The sequence below is a fragment of the Mastacembelus armatus genome, chromosome 1 (genome assembly GCF_900324485.2).
Source record: "Mastacembelus armatus chromosome 1, fMasArm1.2, whole genome shotgun sequence".
NCBI classification, from domain to species: Eukaryota; Metazoa; Chordata; class Actinopteri; order Synbranchiformes; family Mastacembelidae; genus Mastacembelus; species Mastacembelus armatus.
In genome coordinates, this window is record NC_046633.1 from 19,255,428 (window position 1) to 19,275,222 (window position 19,795).

At 41.5% G+C, this 19,795-nt stretch overlaps 2 protein-coding genes across 3 annotated transcripts; one reads left to right on the top strand and one right to left on the bottom strand.

Annotated features, from left to right (window-relative positions):
* Positions 1-570: 570 nt before the first annotated feature.
* Positions 571-8,833, top strand: tnpo2b (transportin 2b). Of its 2 annotated transcripts, none has more exons than XM_026304296.1 (24): positions 571-760; positions 1,480-1,579; positions 1,868-1,943; positions 2,101-2,250; positions 2,481-2,587; positions 2,702-2,835; positions 2,943-3,024; positions 3,241-3,363; positions 3,455-3,573; positions 3,672-3,732; positions 3,855-4,026; positions 4,381-4,533; positions 4,958-5,183; positions 5,282-5,453; positions 5,585-5,779; positions 5,902-6,060; positions 6,455-6,548; positions 6,650-6,748; positions 6,859-6,954; positions 7,149-7,224; positions 7,699-7,798; positions 7,893-7,967; positions 8,464-8,593; positions 8,693-8,833. In XM_026304296.1, the coding sequence occupies exons 2-23, from the start codon at positions 1,481-1,483 to the stop codon at positions 8,569-8,571; spliced, it is 2,676 nt and encodes an 891-aa protein (XP_026160081.1). In that variant the 5' UTR covers positions 571-760; position 1,480; the 3' UTR covers positions 8,572-8,593; positions 8,693-8,833. The 2 variants fall into 2 exon arrangements, with proteins under 2 accessions (XP_026160081.1, XP_026160082.1); XM_026304297.1 differs by having other exon boundaries at positions 6,461-6,548.
* Positions 8,834-12,084: 3,251 nt separating this feature from the next.
* On the bottom strand, positions 12,085-19,276 carry nherf2 (NHERF family PDZ scaffold protein 2). The gene is made up of 6 exons (XM_026302440.1): positions 18,750-19,276; positions 18,229-18,495; positions 15,230-15,397; positions 13,008-13,161; positions 12,704-12,921; positions 12,085-12,612 (listed from the first exon to the last, which is right to left on the bottom strand). Exons 1-6 carry the CDS (start codon positions 18,954-18,956, stop codon positions 12,445-12,447), a joined length of 1,182 nt encoding a protein of 393 aa, XP_026158225.1. The 5' UTR covers positions 18,957-19,276; the 3' UTR covers positions 12,085-12,444.
* Positions 19,277-19,795: the final 519 nt, after the last annotated feature.

Here is a 19,795-nt window from a genome sequence, read left to right on the forward strand (position 1 = left end):
TAGAAACATTTCAGATTACGAAATGAAGGAAGTGGTGAGACTGAGTACATGGTGTGCCTTGATATTCTGTTAGTTACATCTGGTTTCTACAGGAGTGCACCTTATATATAAACAGAGCAGCACTGAAATCAAGCAAAACAGACCTTCAAAATAGGCTTACAATGATGTTTTGTTGTTGATTTATAGATGTTCAAGGTGTTTAGCTCCACTTCCACCAAAGCTGAACTATCACAATGAGACAGTGTCATTTTGGCTTAACAAGCATCACAGTTGTATTCTGTTGTATTTTGTTATAATGCTATCAGTTCACAATGGTATTTCAGCTTTCGTGTATAGGTAGATCAGTTATTTATTTGTTTAATGCTATAACATCTGCAGCTCACACAAACCATGCCTGTTCACAGAATTAAAAGTTTGCAACACAGATATATTGATTACACGGTGTACTTAATACTTCCAACAGACCAGCAAACCATCAGATTAGGGCAAACTAACACTTGTTTAACTCCCTGGAGCCTGACTGCCCAACACTCCGTCCAGTACGGAAGCCGAATGTGATCAAACCGATCACCCGGCTTGATTGCACGGCATGCAATCTCTGTCACAAACCAGCTAGCATAGCAACCACACAGATCTACTGAGAACATAAGTTTGTATTTAGTTACACAGATCGCCGTCATATTTTATTTAATGTTAGTTATTACAGCGTAACTGCACTACTATCTATAGAAATATAGATCTACCACACCGGAGTGAGCAGGTAAAGTCTTCGCGGTACTTTCAGGACGATGCTAGCTAGCCAAGCTACTGGTAGCTGCCGGGGGTTGATTTGCTCTGTTATGAATACTAATGCACTCCATTTGCGCCGTGTTGCTTGATTTGATCGCATACATGACTTTAACAGCGCAAACTGCTGGCGTGATATTTAATGTAAGATAGCGATGTGCAGTTTTTGTGGGTGAGAATCTGAGAGGGGCTAGCTAAGTATCATAGCGGCGCTAACTAGCATGCTAACTAAATGAGCCAGACATTAGCGTCTGTGCCGTATGGGCCTCATGTGGGAGAGACTGGTCAGCTCTCGATTCATGCTCTTGGTCTTACTCCTTTATTCGTGCAACACCAAGGGGCGACCTAGGAGGGACATATTTATAACTTCCAGATAGCCAGAAACCAAAAAACGTCCGTAAACATTAGTGCAGCGTTTTGTTACATTGGAGTCAAATATTTCTAATGAATGCATTTAGTCTATAATCATGAATCAGCTCGATATGAGGTCAGCAGTTATGGGACACATTGTTTGTAACGGCAGCTTGCGGGGTGTGTTCGTTACTGAGCCGGTTACGTTACTACCACATGACTGGAGTTGTAATTTAGGGTGTGTTGAGGTTAGAAGCGGGATTGTCTGGATGTAAACACCGATATGAGCAGTACATGCTTTATAAACAGGTAGTGTGTGTTGTGTGTGTGTGCGTGTTATAGGATGGAGTGGCAGCCAGATGAGCAGGGTCTGCAGCAAGTGCTTCAGCTCCTTAAGGACTCCCAGTCCCCAGACACAGCAACACAGAGAGCTGTGCAAGAAGTATCCTCACATCTGTTTATCTGTTTGTCTGTCTGCGTGTGTGTGTGTGTGTGTATGTTTGATAGTGTGGGTGAGAGAATGTGGCTCAAGATTTTACTTCCTCCATCAGAAATTGAGACTCTGAATGACAACGAAAATGGAATGGGTGTGTTTTCGTGCAATTTGCATCAAGCATGTGTGTTTGGCAGCTTTCATTTACACTACCTGAATAAAACACAATGTGTGTGATGAGACTTTGTAGATTTTATATATGGATTGGATGGTTGAATCCCTTAACAGAGCCTACAGAAACTGGAGCAACTTAATCAGTTTCCAGATTTCAACAACTATCTCATCTTTGTCCTCACAAGCCTCAAATCCGAGGGTATGTATGTGCACATAAAAACAAGAAGACTGCTTGCTGAATAACCTTCATTTACTTAAAAACAGTTGATATTTGCTGGTCCTTAGCAAATATTTTTGTACCTAACCTCCTTCCCTTTTTTGAATATTAATTCATCTCTGCTGCCCTTCTATTCCAGATGAGCCCACTCGCTCTCTGAGTGGACTGATACTGAAGAATAATGTCAAGGCTCACTATCAAAACTTCCCTCCCAATGTGGCTGACTTCATCAAGCGAGAATGCCTCAACAACATCGGAGACCCTTCGCCGCTTATCAGAGCTACAATCGGTGGGTGTTTGAGTGAGACACAGCAAGTGGTCGAAAGAAAAAGCTTTTGTAGTTTGCGTTTCCTAGCTGGCATGAGTCAGAATACTTTGTAGGTGGTTGAGTTTTTGCAGGTAATGTGGCTGTGTGGGAGTCATTGCTGTATTTGACTGATTATTTGAAAATTATTGAATATGATGTTGAGTTACTCAATAGTGTTGCTTATTTTTACTTACTTATTTTCTTTCGTAAAGGTATCCTGATCACGACCATAGCCTCTAAGGGAGAGCTGCAGACCTGGCCGGAACTGTTGCCTCAGCTCTGTAATCTGCTAAACTCGGAGGACTATAACACCTGCGAGGTCAGGCTTCTATACCTGGACCCACACACAGCTTTTGTAACATTAATGTTATAATCTGATTTGTATCTGTTTATTTTGATCTGTCAACACTCTTGATGATTTTTTATCTTTTAGGGTTCATTTGGAGCTCTGCAGAAGATCTGTGAGGATTCATCTGAGTTGCTGGATAGTGATGCTCTGAACAGACCTCTCAACATCATGATCCCTAAATTCCTCCAGTTTTTTAAACACTGCAGCCCTAAGATCAGGTTAGTGAAACACTGGTGGTTTCTGTGTGGATCTGGCTCCACCAGCAATTTGCCTTTCCTTGTCAGCCTTCATTGTTAAAATCTGCAGTTGTTTGTCTTTTTCTTAGGTCCCATGCTATAGCGTGCGTGAACCAGTTCATCATTGGTCGAGCTCAGGCTCTGATGGACAATATTGATACGTTCATTGAGGTGAATGTTTTCAAGATCTTGTTTTGGCGAGGCTTCTGTCATTTCAAACGTCTCATCAATGGTTTGAGTGTTTTCTGGCAGTTTAATATTGTCCTTGGGATCTTTTTTAATGTGAATATGGCAAAGCAGAACAGAAGTTGCTAACTTTTAACAAAACTTAATGTTTTCTCTGCCACCTATCCCCTTTCTCCCATTCCTTGTCTCTTTACTACCCAGAGTCTCTTTGCACTGGCTGGTGATGAGGACAGTGAAGTGCGGAAGAACGTGTGCAGGGCTCTCGTCATGCTGCTGGAAGTCCGCATTGACCGCCTCATCCCACACATGCACAGCATCATCCAGGTGAGGGTGTGGCTTAATCTAACCTACTACCATAGACAGACAGCGTTTGGGTTTCCTTCCCTCATTATTCTTGTCACCACTTGTTTATCAGTACATGCTGCAGCGGACCCAGGACCCAGATGAGAACGTTGCACTGGAGGCCTGTGAGTTCTGGCTGACTCTGGCTGAACAGCCCATCTGTAAAGAAGCCCTCTCTGGACACTTGGTCCAGTAAGTGCTTATATGTCAGCAAGTCACTGAACTTGGTTAAGGTGATGAGAAGATAATTTCAACTGAGTGCTAATGTGGTTGTCGGTCTCTTCTTTCAGACTGATCCCAATCTTGGTGAATGGGATGAAATACTCTGAGATTGACATTATTCTTCTAAAGGTCAGCCAGTCCTGGGCAAATCAAATGTTCCCAGCTCTTTAAACAAACACTCTGCCTTCTCTTCTTGTCATTTGCTGTTTGCCTGTGTCCATTCCACATTCATCTTCCTCTCTGTCCGCCAGGGCGATGTCGAAGAGGATGAGACAATTCCAGACAGCGAGCAAGACATCAAACCTCGCTTCCACAAGTCCCGCACTGTCACTTTGCAGCACGAAGGAGGGGAGGGAGAGGAGGGGGAAGATATTGATGAAGACGAAGACGACGATGATGATACGCTGTCTGACTGGAACCTACGTAAGTCACAGACATGTAGTAATCACCCTCTGGCCAGTTTTTACACTAATGTGGCTCATTCAAACATATGGATTCAAAAGGCTTTGGAGCAGAAGATGTAAATTATGTGCTCAGCACAGTACAACCCTAGAGCTACACATACTTTGCCTCTGTATGTATGAATGCACTGTTAGATTCCTCAGCCTCAGAGTCTTTTTTTTTTTTTCAATCATAACCTGAGTCTCCGATACTCACTGTTGTTTTGTATTATGTGCGTAGTTGTATTACCTAGTGCTGTGTTGTGCCAGTTTTTACACACAGCGTGATTACTGTGTCAGGTTTATCTAATGCTGATGGTGGTTTTCACCCCTGCAGGGAAGTGTTCAGCCGCGGCACTGGATGTTCTTGCCAACGTGTTTCGTGAGGAGTTGCTTCCCCATCTCCTACCCCTGCTCAAGGGCCTGCTTTTCCACCCTGACTGGGTCATCAAGGAGTCTGGCATTCTGGTCCTGGGGGCTATCGCTGAGGGTAAGGCACAGCACAGATTTGCTATTGAAATACAGTTTATAGTGGAGCGGAAAGTACAGGAACTCTGTGGATTGATCTACATCTGTGTCTAAGTCTTTCTTTAAATATAGTTAAAACCTCAGCTTAGTTACAAATATGAACAAACACAATCTTTATTAACTAATAACAAACAAATCATTGTAATGTTCTGGTCCATATTGAAACATTAATCAAAACAATCATAGTGTAGGTGATTATGTCAACCTCTAATCAATGTTCTAGCAATGTTGGAGTCCAATTAATGAAACCAGATTGGACGTATGGGCTAGAGCTACAGAAAAATATGCAGCAAACTTTAAAGTAAAGCTACTCCAGAATGACTTCAGAGATGCTGTAATATGAACTCGAGACCTGCCCAGTATATGATATCTTTTTATCCTTTCAGGCTGTATGCAAGGCATGGTACCTTACTTGCCAGAGCTCATCCCCCACCTCATCCAGTGTTTATGTGATAAGAAGGCCCTGGTCCGCTCCATTGCTTGCTGGACCCTCAGCCGCTATGCCCACTGGGTGGTCAGCCAGCCCCCTGACGCTCACCTCAAACCCCTCATGACTGAACTGCTGAAACGTATCCTGGATGGCAATAAGAGGGTGCAGGAGGCAGCATGCAGGTACAGGCCTTACATTTTCCATATTTCGATCTGTCCCGTGTTCTCTCACTTCATGCTGAAACTCTATTTCTTCCTTACCCATCTCATCATTTCTAAAGTGCATTTGCCACCCTGGAGGAGGAGGCATGTACAGAGCTGGTGCCTTATCTGAGCTTCATCCTGGACACACTGGTTTTTGCTTTTGGAAAGTATCAGCACAAGAACCTGCTCATCCTTTATGATGCCATAGGAACACTGGCAGATTCTGTGGGACACCATCTCAACCAGCCTGTGAGCCTCAAACACACACACACACACACACAGAGACACACACCTTTACATAGCATGTTTTGTATGTGTTGTGTGGATCATTTTAGTAATGGTATGAGAAATCATAACCAAAATTCACAATGTGTTTTTAGGAGTACATACAGAAGCTGATGCCTCCACTTATAGCCAAGTGGAATGAGCTGAAGGATGAAGACAAAGACCTCTTCCCTCTCCTCGAGTGTTTGTCATCTGTTGCCACGGCATTGCAAAGCGGCTTCCTCCCATACTGCGAGCCTGTTTACCAGCGCTGCGTCACCCTAGTTCAGAAAACACTGGCTCAGGCTATGGTGAGTGTTAAACACCAAGTCACTGTGGAGTTTGTGTACTCAATGGACTTGATTAAAATGCACTTGATGCTGATTTACATAAATTATTTACATAAATGACATGCTCTGCTTGTGTGTCTCAGATGTACAGTCAGCAGCCAGACCAGTACGAAGCACCCGACAAGGATTTCATGATCGTGGCTCTGGATCTTTTAAGTGGCCTGGCTGAGGGACTTGGGGGTCATGTGGACACGCTTGTGGCTCGCAGTAATATCATGACTCTACTTTTCCAGTGCATGCAGGTGAGGAGAGCCTGTGTTTGTATGTCTCATTTGTCTTACAATGGTTTCTAATCTGATGTTTTCTTCAGCAAAAGACTTTCAGTAGATTTACATTTTTGTGTTGAACTTTCTGTTGATCATGGCAGGGTTCATCATTCCTATACTAGATTAACATCATCTGCACATATGACTTTATTTTATCTCATTAATAGAAGGTTTTTTGTTCAGTTCTATTTGTATTTGCAACTCACAGTTGCATTTATTGTGAAAGAGCCACAGGAAATGCACTACTTGTCTGCACAGTCAGTCAGCTGATTTTATTGGCCCAACGTTAACTGAGTAAGAAGAAGAGCCATAGGTTTAGGTGTGTTGATGGTGTATGTTCACATTTGTCTTTGTCTTTCTGTCTCTTTTGTCCCAGGATACGATGCCTGAAGTAAGACAGAGTTCATTTGCTCTACTTGGTGACTTAACCAAGGCTTGCTTCCCTCATGTGAAGCCATGTATTGGTAATTATCTCATCATGCCCCCCACCCCCCTCCAAAATGTCCCATCATCCTCCTTTTTGTGTTTCTAATGTAATGGTGACATTTTTGTGTGTGTCCTTTAGCTGAATTCATGCCAATTCTCGGGACAAACCTGAACCCAGAGTTCATCTCTGTCTGCAACAATGCCACTTGGGCCATAGGAGAGATCTGCATGCAGATGGGTGAGTGGCAGCAAATCTATTTTTATGTAACACTGTTCTGTGCTTGTGCTGTGGAATATGGAACACAATATATTGATATATGTGTCTTACATTACTTTTTGCTCTGCCAGGAGTGGAGATGCAGCCATACATTGCTATGGTGCTGAACCAGCTGGTTGAGATTATTAATCGACCCAACACCCCTAAGACCCTGCTGGAGAATACTGGTAAATACATATTCTTATACTTGTTTTTCAAAGGGAATTTGACAGATATAATAATTAAGACTGACAGTTTAGTGCAAATTCCAGTGAAAATGGTATTTATTGGTTGGTGTGGGAGAAATGACTGCAGTTAGGGTCACAATACTGTACACACACTCTTCTAAATGCAGTCCTGACTCATCTCTATCCACTTCCAGCAATCACCATTGGTCGACTGGGCTACGTGTGCCCTCAGGAGGTGGCTCCCATGCTGCCACAGTTTATCCGACCTTGGTGAGAGACATTTAAATCTCTTTCTCTGTCTTTCATTCTACACAGTATCACCTTTATAGTGCACTTATAATGTGCACATATGCTGTCTGCATTGGCAGTTGCTTTATATACCACACACTCAGCACAGGCGCTCTGCCTCTCATAGTTTTTCCACATCACAGAACACAATCACAGCCATACAGAGGCTGCAGTATCGACAATCTGTAAAAAAATTCTTGAATTGACTGGAATCAGCAGGAAGTGAGAAGGAAATGAGGAAGTGTGAGAGTTTTCCCAGACATAGAAAAAAAAGACAAAGGTCCTATGCTGTAGGATAATGGCAATTTGGATGTTACCATTTATTTTGCTATTTGAAATTGGTTCTAGCTCTTTGTTTTCATTTAAGTAGATTTCTAAAAATGTTCTCATAGACCATACAAGAGTTGTGACAGCGTTACCTTTTCCAGCTGTTGATTGGTCAGTTTTACGTGGCAGGTGTACGTCTCTGCGAAACATCCGAGACAATGAAGAGAAAGACTCTGCCTTTCGTGGGATTTGCATGATGATTGGTGTGAACCCAGGAGGTGTGGTGCAGGTGAGACACCGTAAAACAGAAATCTGATTTAGGGTTTGATCCTGACACCTTTTGATTTCTGAGCCTCCTCAATACTACTTATGTGTTTCTTCAGGACTTCATCTTCTTCTGTGACGCGGTGGCATCTTGGGTGAATCCTAAAGATGACCTGAGGGACATGTTCTACAAGGTGATGGTTCAGTCTGACCCTGGCTGACTAGTTCAGAATGACTACATGATTTGAAAAATGCTTCTTACAGCCTGTGCTCACTGGCAGGTGGAGCTAATTTATGGAATGTATTTGTACAGCACAGTTTAGACAAACTGGAATAACAGGAGAGGAGCTAAATGTCATGGAGGGGATGTAGTGTAGCTGTGAGACATGATGTCCCATTTTCTCTTGATTGTTTAGAAATTATGTCAAATCTTAGTTAATGTACATATAAGCTTTAAGCTAAAACTAGAGCAGGCTGAGAGACACTGCAAAACCACAGATGCATATATTCATACTATTTCTATATAAATGAATTGTGGCTTTTGTGGCATCTATGAATTTTTTTTAAAATGAAAACCTGAACGAAGCAAAAGGTACCAATGCAGGCTTGGTTAGCCAAGCTCTGGTCAGTGCAGCATTGAGATTCTGATGATGTGCCTGAAATAAACTTTTTTTCTGCCTTTTTGCACAGATCCTGCACGGTTTTAAGGAGCAGGTTGGAGAGGAGAACTGGCAGCAGTTCTCAGAGCAGTTCCCCCCCCTGTTGAAGGAGAGATTGGCAGCCTGCTATGGCGTTTAGACTCTCTACACCCACCCTAAAGGTAACCTCACACACATCACTATATAAAGTCAAATCATAGTTATATGGAGGATGGATTATGTTGAAATTAACTTCTTTGTGTCTATATCTGTCCTCCTAGGTGAGCCAGCAGGAGGAGGGTGAATGGGAAACTCATCCATCTGTGTATTGCACTGCCCTGATCTGGGGGGAGGGAGAGGGACGCTATTGGCCGCTCCCCCTGACGGACGGCCCCCACGCCCTATGTGTTTGTCCATAGAGGGAGGGTGGGCGGGTGGGAGGGAGGGACAGGGGGACACCTCTAGATTAACTAGGCAGGGACCCGACACAGAAAAACTAACTGGTAGGGACAGATAGAGAAGGACAGAGAGAAGGACATGGAGTAGAGTTGGAGAGACGCAGGGAAATGGAGGCACAGAGAGAGGTCAGGGAAAGAGGGAGGGAAATCAATAATAGGGAAAAAGAGCTAGAGAAAGGTCTGTTACTTGGCTGGGAGCACAGGGACATTAGAGATTTTAATGGGATTCTTAAAACTTAAGAGTAATGGATAGCTTGACTGACAGACAGACCAACATACACAGACTCACACACTTGCACATGCTGTACATGCAGTACATGGAACCGACTGTGGGCGGCACTATTATTTAGACTTTTTGAGACCTAATGCATGTAGTTAGGGACAGACAGGTGTCTAAACTCTGTTCATTTTCTGGGTGATATCTTTCTTTTCTGGGGACTAGGATTCAATATGAATTACTTCATCTGTAGTTACTGAATTCCTCTTAACTGTAAGATCTCACTATCTGCATCTGCGTTTCCTACCGTTATTTTACCAGTGCTGCTTCATAGCTATCCATCTATCAGACATATTCCTGTCACATTTTCTACCTGAACAAAAAAAAAATTATATAAGAGCAAGTGTCTTTCCTCGTGGCTTCACAGAAACCATTCCTCTAGGAAGGGAGAATTAGGGCTAACACATTTTGTTTTCTCATCAGTGGGGGAGGGAACTGTAGAAAGGAAAATCACATCCTTAGTTGTCTCTTTCAGGTTTTGTGTGTATATGTGTGTGTGTGTGCGTGCGCGCATGCATGTGCAGTTTGTAAATCCTTCCTTCGGCATTCTGTGTTAACAGTGTGTGAACTATGTATTGTTTTTGATATGGTACCGAGCTAAAACTTGACTCCCACCGCAATGTCCTTGGCACCTGTTAACTGTGACCAAGTGTTTGTGTGTATTCGTGCGTGTGTGCAAGATAAAGTGTGTATGTGTTTATGTCTACATTCATACTGATATCCATTTGATGCCATATTGATATCTTTAGTAAAACAGTGATTGGCAGTGTCATTGTGATCTTTATAATGTTTTAAAACTGGTCCATTTTTTTTTGCTGCTATTGATGAGTTTTGTTTCTATAGTGAACTTAAATTCGCACAATTAACGCAAAAAATGTTTGAAATAATGCTATTTTCAGTGACAAGTTTTTTTTGTTGTTTTTTTTTGTTTTTTTGCACTTTTTATTTGACCTTTTCTTTTTTGTATGGACTTTTTTTTTTAACCTCACCCATATGATATGTCTTGACCCTAATGTCAGTGTTTGTCATACTGTGTTGCACTGTGAAATTACGTGTCTTTGACTGGCAAAAATATCCCAATACTAAATGGCAAATAAAAACACCTTTGTGAAACTGCGACTAATCCGCACTTTTACAATGACTAACCTTGCCATATTGCTGAGGTGTGTGTATGTGTGCGTACACGTGTGAGTAGGCATGAGCATGAGTAGGTGCGCATGAGAACCTTTTTGACCTATGAGCATGTTTTGGATAGTTAGATGCTGTTCTTAAGGTGTGTGCACAGTGAGGGTGCAAGTATTTTTTGTTTGGAAGGGTATTTAACCTGCCCTAACCTAATTTGTGTGCATGCTTTGTGTCTGTTGTCACTCTGTGTGTGTGTGTGTGTGTGTGTGTGCGCAGTGGTGTATGTTTTACATATATATCAAAGTAATATGACCACCCTTTACACACCAACATGCCACCTCAGTTCACAATGAGAGGAGAGCAGAGAAGAATTAAAAGAATAAGAGCTAGGACACTGCCAAAGAGCAATAGTCTGACTGAAATTTAAAAGTGAAAGAGTACAGAAAGCTGCTATCTCAGTAATTAATAAGTACATCATGATGATGTCAAAGTATAGGCACTGTAGGGCTTTTTAGGAGTAATCATGAAATATGTTTGCCAGCAAAATTGACTACAGGGATCTTCATTTTTTATTCATATTATGTCAGTTTTTTTTCCTCCAGGTCCATATTTGGAAATTAACAAAATGTTGGCACTTAATTGATTTGACCTAAACTGTAACCACCAGTTAATCAAACCCAATCACTGATAAGTTCAAATACAAGACAATCTGAACCCTGGTCTGTTTCTACTTCTACAGGATGCGTGTTAATTTCTAACTGATGTTTCATGAATGGTTTTTGTATCTTTAAGAACAGCTACATTTTCTTTTGGATGGTACTGTATTAGTCTGCTCCAGTGACAGGTTCATGAGTACAGGTTCATGAGAAAGGAAAAAGGAGGGGTGATACACAGGTATAAAAAAGATGGGAACAAAGGACAGATTGAGGGAGATAGAGGAGGAATGTTTTTTTTCCCCCAAAATTCTGTTTATATAATAAAGAGCTTGACATTATTGCAGTTTGGCAGAAAGACTTTGGGTAGTTTTGTTTTTCTGTGGGTTACTTTCGCCAGTCATGTTCCCTTTTTGAACTTGGGGATGGAAATAAAATGCTTTTTAGTGCTTTGTATGATTTATAGTTTATGTGTGTAAAAACTACAGAAAATCCAGCTGGATTGTGGATTCTTGAAATAAATCATGTCATGCATGCTGAAGGCTGGGTGTTAGAGTTGCCAGTTTGATGTCTTTTGTCAGATAACACAATGTAGCTTTAGAAAAATAACTGGGGCTCATGGTTAAACTGAGTTAAATTAGAGGTCTCATTGTGATCTGTTGACACATCCGGATCCTACAAGGCCAATGACAGGTTATATAGTTAATATGAGCTCAAACATTAGGTGAGCTCTAAAAGAATGCTCACTTATTTATTATTTACTGTGTATTGATAACAGATGTCCTATTCTGGCACTTTACACTTTTTTGTTCATTGTGAGGTGTTTCAACTCACATGGGGATAATTCCTTAAAAGAAAGACATGACCAGGAGCTCTACAGTTCTTCACTGTAATCAGTCTAATCATGTCTTTTAAATATTTCCCTTTTCATAAATCACCGAGAATCACTGAGGTGAGGTCCAGCATCATATATTTCATAACTTTAATGGTATGTGCTATATGAAACTGACAGTTTATAGCCTGTATATAAGTTAGACACCAGCTCATTGTAAGATTAAAAGAGATGACACAAAAATCTATAGAAGGTAAAACAGAAATGCTTTTTCGAGAGCAAATACAGCCCAAAGTCAGAATGTGCTAAGAATATCATGGACACAGGCTCAGAAATGACTTTGATTTAATGAAGAGAAACAGTGTGCATTGACAAGCCTCTCAATACATTGTTTACCAGTCACGGATAACCTTGTTTGATTGATTGATTTGATAACACTGTTTACCCCTATAGATACTGTAAAGTAGGCATCTAGGAAATATAATTAGATGCTTTACAATGAAGAAATGTAATAAGATTACTAACGTCTTTTGCTCATATTATTCTTTTCTATCTTTTGCTTTTCATATTACTATTGTGACTACAAGATGGAGGTATTTAAGGTTACAATACAAACAGTAAAGAATCACAGGATTATTTATTGTCCTGTGCTGTCTTTGTGTTTCTCTTTTTCCTTTGCATTCTGCAGTCAGAAGTTGCTGAAGATCTTTTGTTTCTTGCTCCAGTCCATATGGGGTGCTCTCTTCCTGCTGTGACAAGCAAGGGCCTTTTGTTTAGCCTGAGCAGCTGTAGGACTCAGACGTAGACCACTGTCCACGGAAGGATTGGAAACACGCCTGTCATACTCATCAGGGGCCTACAATACACACAAACATGCATGTTTAATGTGCATACTAATTATCTTCTCATTTGCTCTTTGTTATTTTGTCTTCTTTCATCATTTCTACCTGGATACTGAAGTCTGAGCTGCTATCTGACTGGGTTGTTGAACTTCTGGAGGACAGGGATGCTGAGCTACCATTGTCCTGGTATTCTGGAGACCTGACAGCATCTGGAGAGTCTGTCACTGTGACATTTATGGTTGAAGGTTTTCCAGTGGGGAGTTCAGTGTTGGGAAAATGCTTGGATGACATGCTTTCTGAGGCTGATTCTTCCTCAAAGTCCTCTGTGATACAAAAAACAGAAGACACAAGATTTAAAATGCTGGCACGAAGGAGCTGTGTGTACCTATATGTATGTGCAATGTGTGACCTTTGGCATTGTTAGTGGTGAGTGTGATTCCCTGTCTTTGTAATAGCTCATCCGTCTCGTGATCAACCACTAGGAGCTGCACTTTGTTCCCTCCTGCTCTAATCTGGGTCACCACCGCTGAATGCCTCCGGCCCTCTATGTTCACTCCGTTCACCTGAGATGGGGAAAAATGAGACATTAGACAAAAAAGATGCAGTGGAGTAAAGTGAATGAGGATGAAAGACAGCACATTTCAATATGCTGACCACTTCTTCATGGAGCACCAGTTTCACTTTAACATGTATAGCATTTCAGGTTTTGATGATTCTATGCTCTTTACCATAGATGAATATTCAAAAATATTATCTCTATTTAAATGAATACCTCTTTAATCATAACAGACATCACAAACAGAATGAAATCATCAGTCTCCTAAATATGTAAGAACTGTCAAACGCAGAAGTGTGTTTGTAACTGCAAATATGTGGTGGTAGAAGAGTGTAGCCTACGAGAGGAAAATGCTTAGATTTACATGGAGGCAGGCTATGGAGGTAGAGTACTTCAGCTGGAAAGTTAACATCTGCCCTAGTGGAGGTTGGATGCAGAGGGTTTGTTGGAAAGTAATTTTTTTGTGTTAAGTGAGTTAGGTATAAGAGGGCGGGGCCTAAAGTGAAAAACATGGCTGATAGTGCAGTCAACTCCAGTGAGCGGCTCCGGTAGAAAATCTTTGTGACTGGGCAAAAACAGGTAAGTGTAGAACAAGTAGATGGGATTGAATTGTAATCTGCAACTCATGTTGGGATTATATGTGTTAAACAGAGTTACATTTGATCATGAGGACTAGGTTTTTATCAGATGTTTGGTGTGTGAGGCAGGCTACCAGTTTTGCGTAGATAGGAGGTAGTAGTGGGTTAGAGATGAAAGTTAACTGGTTCATGTATGCAGAGTGAGCACCGGTTGCCTACAAAAGGGGGCAGATGAAGATTTGATGGGTTATTTGAAGTGTCTGGTGGATAAGGCATCATGCTGCTAACGTGGGGATTAGTTAGTATTTGTCATGGACTAGCTGTGGTTTGATATTGATTATGTGGCTGATCAAGGAGTGTGTTGGGGGTGTGGGTGCAGGTTGATGAGGGAGAGGTTCTGGGATGCTGGAGCCTTCTGGGCCTTAGCCAGCCGGGTGGTCTGCATTTATGCCCCAGTACTGTAGTTGTGCCTAGGAAATCACTGGAAGTGCATTTTATGATAGGCTAGGGTGGGGGATGGTGATGCTTGTTGGGCGGTCTTGAAGATTTATATCAGCATGGCTGTCTTTGGGGCCATGTAATAGGTTAAGCATCATCTGTATATGAAGCTTCCATGGGGGAATTCGCACCAACTCTTTGGCTCATCACATATTGTTAACTGTTCACATTTCAAGGTATATCAATGGCCATATGGTGGAATCTTTTAAGCATGTAGTAATAATTCCCAGTTCATTCTCTGCCTATACAGTAAGTATGGGATTTTTTTTTTTTACTGTAGCTCCCATATTGTTAAAACTGTATGAATTTGTACTTTCTCATCTGCTTCCCTACTCTGTGCAAGGCAGTTTGGTTGGAACCAGATAAAACATTTAAGAGTTATGACACTTTATATTTATTCTGCCACACCTACAGTATAACCAGTTAAAGACATACGGTAGATGATGATCAAACAAAAAGAAGCATAGCCTACTGTTGTTTAGTGTCATCTAACAAGGAAATATATCATGTTCTTTTTTGATATTTGTATATTTTTGCATAAATTGTTTCCTTCAGCCTGTTAAATTTGATAATATGTATATAGAAATATATTTTATTGTTGTACTCAGGGCTCTGTGTTCCCTCATAAATCTTGAATTTCACGTTTATGTTATTATCCCCTTATTGTATTTTGTCTCACATGATGCAGGTTGTATGTAGGACTCTATGAGGTTAATGTTTTTAGTTTAGTTTTAAACATATCTATTTAAGTATGTCTGTTTGAAACATCAGCCTGAAATTTGAAGCACAACTTTATAAAATTTTAGTGTGTCAGTTAAATTTATTGTGATCATAAATTTGCCTAAAGGAGTTTTACAAACTCTACAGCGTACAACACCCTTTTAAGAACTTCGAGGTAAAACTCACCAGTGGTACTGTTGTTTTTGCTATCCATTTCCTAAATTTGTACATCTAATGATGGGATGCTTTTAAGGTGTTTGCGCTTTGGTTGTACTGTACCTCTATTAATCTATCTCCAGGCCGGACATCCGCACTCTCTGCAGCTGAGCCAGGTTCCACAGACTGAACAAACTGTCCACCCTTTGTCTTATCATTGTGCAGGTTGAAGCCGTAGCCATTAATCCCCTTCACCAGATGACACAGTCGGGGAAGAACCTCCATCTGCAGCTATATGGGAATTAAAACAATAAAGCCTAAGATGAAAAATCAGATATTACATAAGCTAGTAATCAGATGCTCTCTATAATATTAAGATTAGATTTTCACATCCAATGGAAATGAATGAAAACCATTGGCTGCTTTTATCATAATGGAAAAAACATATATAATCTAAATGTGTCACATGTATTTGAAAATGTGAAATGTGCAAAGACACGTAAGTTTAACCAACAAGTGTTTATGTTGGAAAATATCCACTTGTATATTCATGAGGTGGTATGATGAGTCAATCAGGAGAAAGTGGTTGCTGGGATAAACCAGTGGTGTCAGGGCTGAGCAGATCAAGCTAAGTGGATCTTGCTGAGAGACATTAAGACAAACCTGAACCTGTTGATCAAAGACAAAAGTTGACACACTTATCTGCTTGAATGAACTTGTACTTCTACTACCAGGTATATGCTGTACTGTGTGTGTGTGGGTTTGTTTGTGTTTGTTGTTCTTGCCAGGCCCAGGCAGCGTGACTGGCTGGTGACACTGCTGAGATCTCTCTGTTCTTTCTGTTGCATCAAGTAAGATTTGAAATATACACAGATGGTGAAAGAGTCTATGGTGTTGTGTATGAATGATAACATGTTTTTCAGTGTATCAGAGTCTGTCATTATCTGTCAGCTGGAGTCTCAGATCGCAGTAATGGAACAGAACATCTTGGCAGCAGATTGCTATGGTGGCAAGTCAGGTCGCTGTGGCAACAGGTCACCATGTTTGGTACTGGTTTTAAAGATGTCTGTTTATGTTGTTGGCCTGTTTACTGTATTTACCACATCAGTCAACTTATAGTTCTTATAGTTTCAAAGTCTCTGTTACATTTTCTTACACCAGTTTACAGATAACACAGATATAACAGGAAGAACAAAACATTAATGTTATGAATGTGAGAACAAGTCTTATTTGGAAAGGAAAGCGAAAGTGTTTTATTTCTGTGTGTGTATGAGAATGAAGTGTGTGAATAAACCAAGACAGTGTTTATGTAAGAATACAGTATATGGGTGTCTGCTGCCATAACACCATGCAACAATGAAACCACATCTGTATTTACATGTATAATAATGTGAATGGAACAAGAAGTGAGATGAGAAACATTTTAACTGTGTGTGTGTGTGTGTGTGTGTGTGTTGGCCTGGAATTAATATGGCATAATGGCTACTTAATCATGGCAGATTAGTAGTCACTCACTGAAAATGCCTACAAATGGGTGATGTAATTTAATAACTGATCAATGTTAGTAAGTATACAATGCTTTGGTGTAAAAACCTAGGACCCTATGTTTCCCCATTTACTCCAGTTACAATAACAAAAACAACAGTAATTAACATGTAATTAACATTAGGTGATCAGCTCATATTTGGAGCCACAGTTGCCGATGATGTAATGGCCTGCACTATGTTGTATGGTGCTGCTGTTATTGCATATGATGTTTTATCTGCGTTACCAAGACTGGGAAAGACAGTTGCAATAGCCAGCCATGTTTGAGCCTGTATTTATGCTGCTTTTGGCTAAACAGAGGACACTCTGACACAAGCCACTGGTCCTGAGGATCCTGGGTTCCTTTTTTTGGAGCCCTTGTGGAATTTTTTTTTTTGTTGCATCATACTTTGGCTTATAAACTTGCATGGGTTTGTGTGTATTTTGTGTACAGTAACAAAGCTTTGCGAGCATACCAAAGGATATTTCTGTCTATACTTGATCCCATTTTTAGCTGTAAGGTCGAAGGTGTTCTAGGTCACGCAGCAGGAGAATGTGGGATCATGTAGCCCAAAATAAGCTAAACAAACATATTACAACACCTATGTAAAAATATATAGCTTGAAATCTGATACCTCTCATGTCTGCTTGGTACATTTTGTTCTTCCAGCAGACACCCAAACCCACCTGAATTAAAGTCAAGCAGTGATAAAATTGTTGGACAATTGGTCCCTGTTGGCTACAAAGATCTAAGTACAGTCATCAACAGAGCCGACTGTCAAAATAAGACGTCTGAGAGCCTGGTTCATCTGGAGGTTTCTTCCGTTAAAGGGAGTTTTTCTTCTCCACTGTCACCAAGTGCTGCTCATAAGGGATTTGTTGGGTTTTTAGTTTTTGTAAAGTGCCTTGAGATGATTTGTACTGTGATTTGGCGCTATACAAATAAAACTGAATTGAATTGAATTGAGATTTTAAAACAGTTTTACCTTTTTAATGAAATTCCTGTTTCATCTGACTCTCTACAGAATCGGGGAAAGAGTTTTGAGGGCACATTGAATGCAAATTGAGCACACCTCCACCTGTCAAATCGGTGGACCCCACAGACCCCCATTAATAAAGCTGTAAAACTGCTGACATGACATACCCTATTACCATAGCTCCTATCCACGCTGAATGTATGTTTGTAAAATGTTCTGAGCCCACAAAAAAAGAGTTGTATTTTCATCCTAATATGATGTCTATAGGCCAAGCACTACAATAGACTCTACAGGCTGATTTTTGACAGGAACAGGAAGGAGTGCAGTGTTTTTTTGTGTGAAGCCAAAAACAACTAAAATAATAAGCCCACCAAACAGTGACTGTCCATTTTTATTTGACTTGGGTATTTATTTAACCTCTGATGCGGCTTCAATTAATTTCTTTGTTCTCGTCTCTCCTCCTCAGTGCACTTGAGATTTGTGTGGGTCTGGTACCATCATCACTTCAGAACTAGGACTCTTCCCTCCCTTTTCTCTAATATAAGCTCTACAGAAAACCCACAAACGCCCAAAAACCTACTTCTCCTGCTAAGGAGACCACGAAGAGTCTCTGTCTCTTACCTCTGTATCAGCGGCTGTGCTTGAATCTGCAGCAGTAAGTTGAAGTGATTGGATGTGGTTTTGTTTGAGGGACAGGGACGAATTCTCTCTGGGAATAAGAAAAGAGGAGGAGGTGGGTGCGCGGGGCAGGAGCGGGCAGAGGTTTCCCATCTCAATGGCCAGATCCTCGGTGCAGGCCAGTCCACGGCTGCGGAGGTAACTATCCGTGTCTCTGTCCACCACCAGCAGCCTGGTGCGGAGAGACGCTCCACAGATACGACTCACCACCTGGAGACAGGAGCAGGGCAGGGACAGAGAATGAAGACATTATTGTGCTGTCATTTAGTGAATAATGACCAAGCTGCACATAAGATATCCCCGATTCCCATTACACATCGGCCTATTAGTCGCCCCCTCCTCCCCCGTGTTGTAACAGGTATAGGAGTCATTGTCTGTCAGTGCCAATATACCTGGATCCTCTCTCTGCCACATCAGCACACATCTGTGGTTTTTAAAGAAAGATTTATAGATACATTACGCACTTCAAGGTGAGTTTCTTTCTCCACATTCTCGCCGTTCACCTCCACCACCCGGTCTCCTGGTCGCAGCCCGGCCAGTTCCGCCGAGGAGCCCGGCTCCACTTTGCGGATGAACTGTCCTCCTTTATTCCGCTCCCCGTGCAGGTGAAAGCCATAGCCACGATCTCCTTTAGACAGGTAACAGAGCCTGGGTCTCAGATCACTCTCCATCGCAGCGTCAGCAGTAGGAAAACAGGTCAAAGTTTCTCAGGAGAATAAAAGTGTTTGCTCCAAGAGCTGCGAAAAGACTCTGGCTTTTAATCCCGTGAACAGCTGCGCTCCTCACTGACCAAACCATAAACATCATTTAGCATTATGCTATTTAAACCAAACCAAATAATAGGAAAAAACTCAACTGACAGATGTTCAAGTATGAGCGCGCAAAATAGTGCGCAGCCTGTGTGAAACTGCGGCTAAAACCACGGACAGGACTGAACCCTGTGGAGGAATGATCCAAAAGATCACGGATTAGAAAGCTGCTCCTTGCACGTAACACTTAATGCTCCTGTCAGCTGGGCGTGTGTCCTCCTGTCGGATCCGGTGAGGGGGGGGGGGGGGGGGGGGGGGGCGTCAACAACAGATGCCACCACGCCCCTGATGTTTGTGAACATGGGCCTATTAGTAGTTTGGCTGCTCTACAGTTGGATTCATCCGTGACAGTAACCCTTTCTCCTGCAGACGTGTCGTGCCCTTGAGCAAAGTTTCAGATCCGTATACAAAGGCTGACATATTACACTAATCTCTCTGACACTCACTGAGCTGCTTGGTGTTGGACTTATAGACAACAATCTTATGGGAGTAGCCGAACTAGTGAGAACACAGGGTGTTATTTTGGTTCCTATTTTATTATTACTGGATGAAGAGGACTGAGCAACACAGCTTCATAAGAGTAAGTAGGATAAGTAGACTATAATAGCCTATTGAGGACAGTTTTATTCAAAAGAACATTTCTTATGTTAATCGTTTAATTTCAAAATATAAAGTGCTGACATGAACAGAGTAAGTTGCGT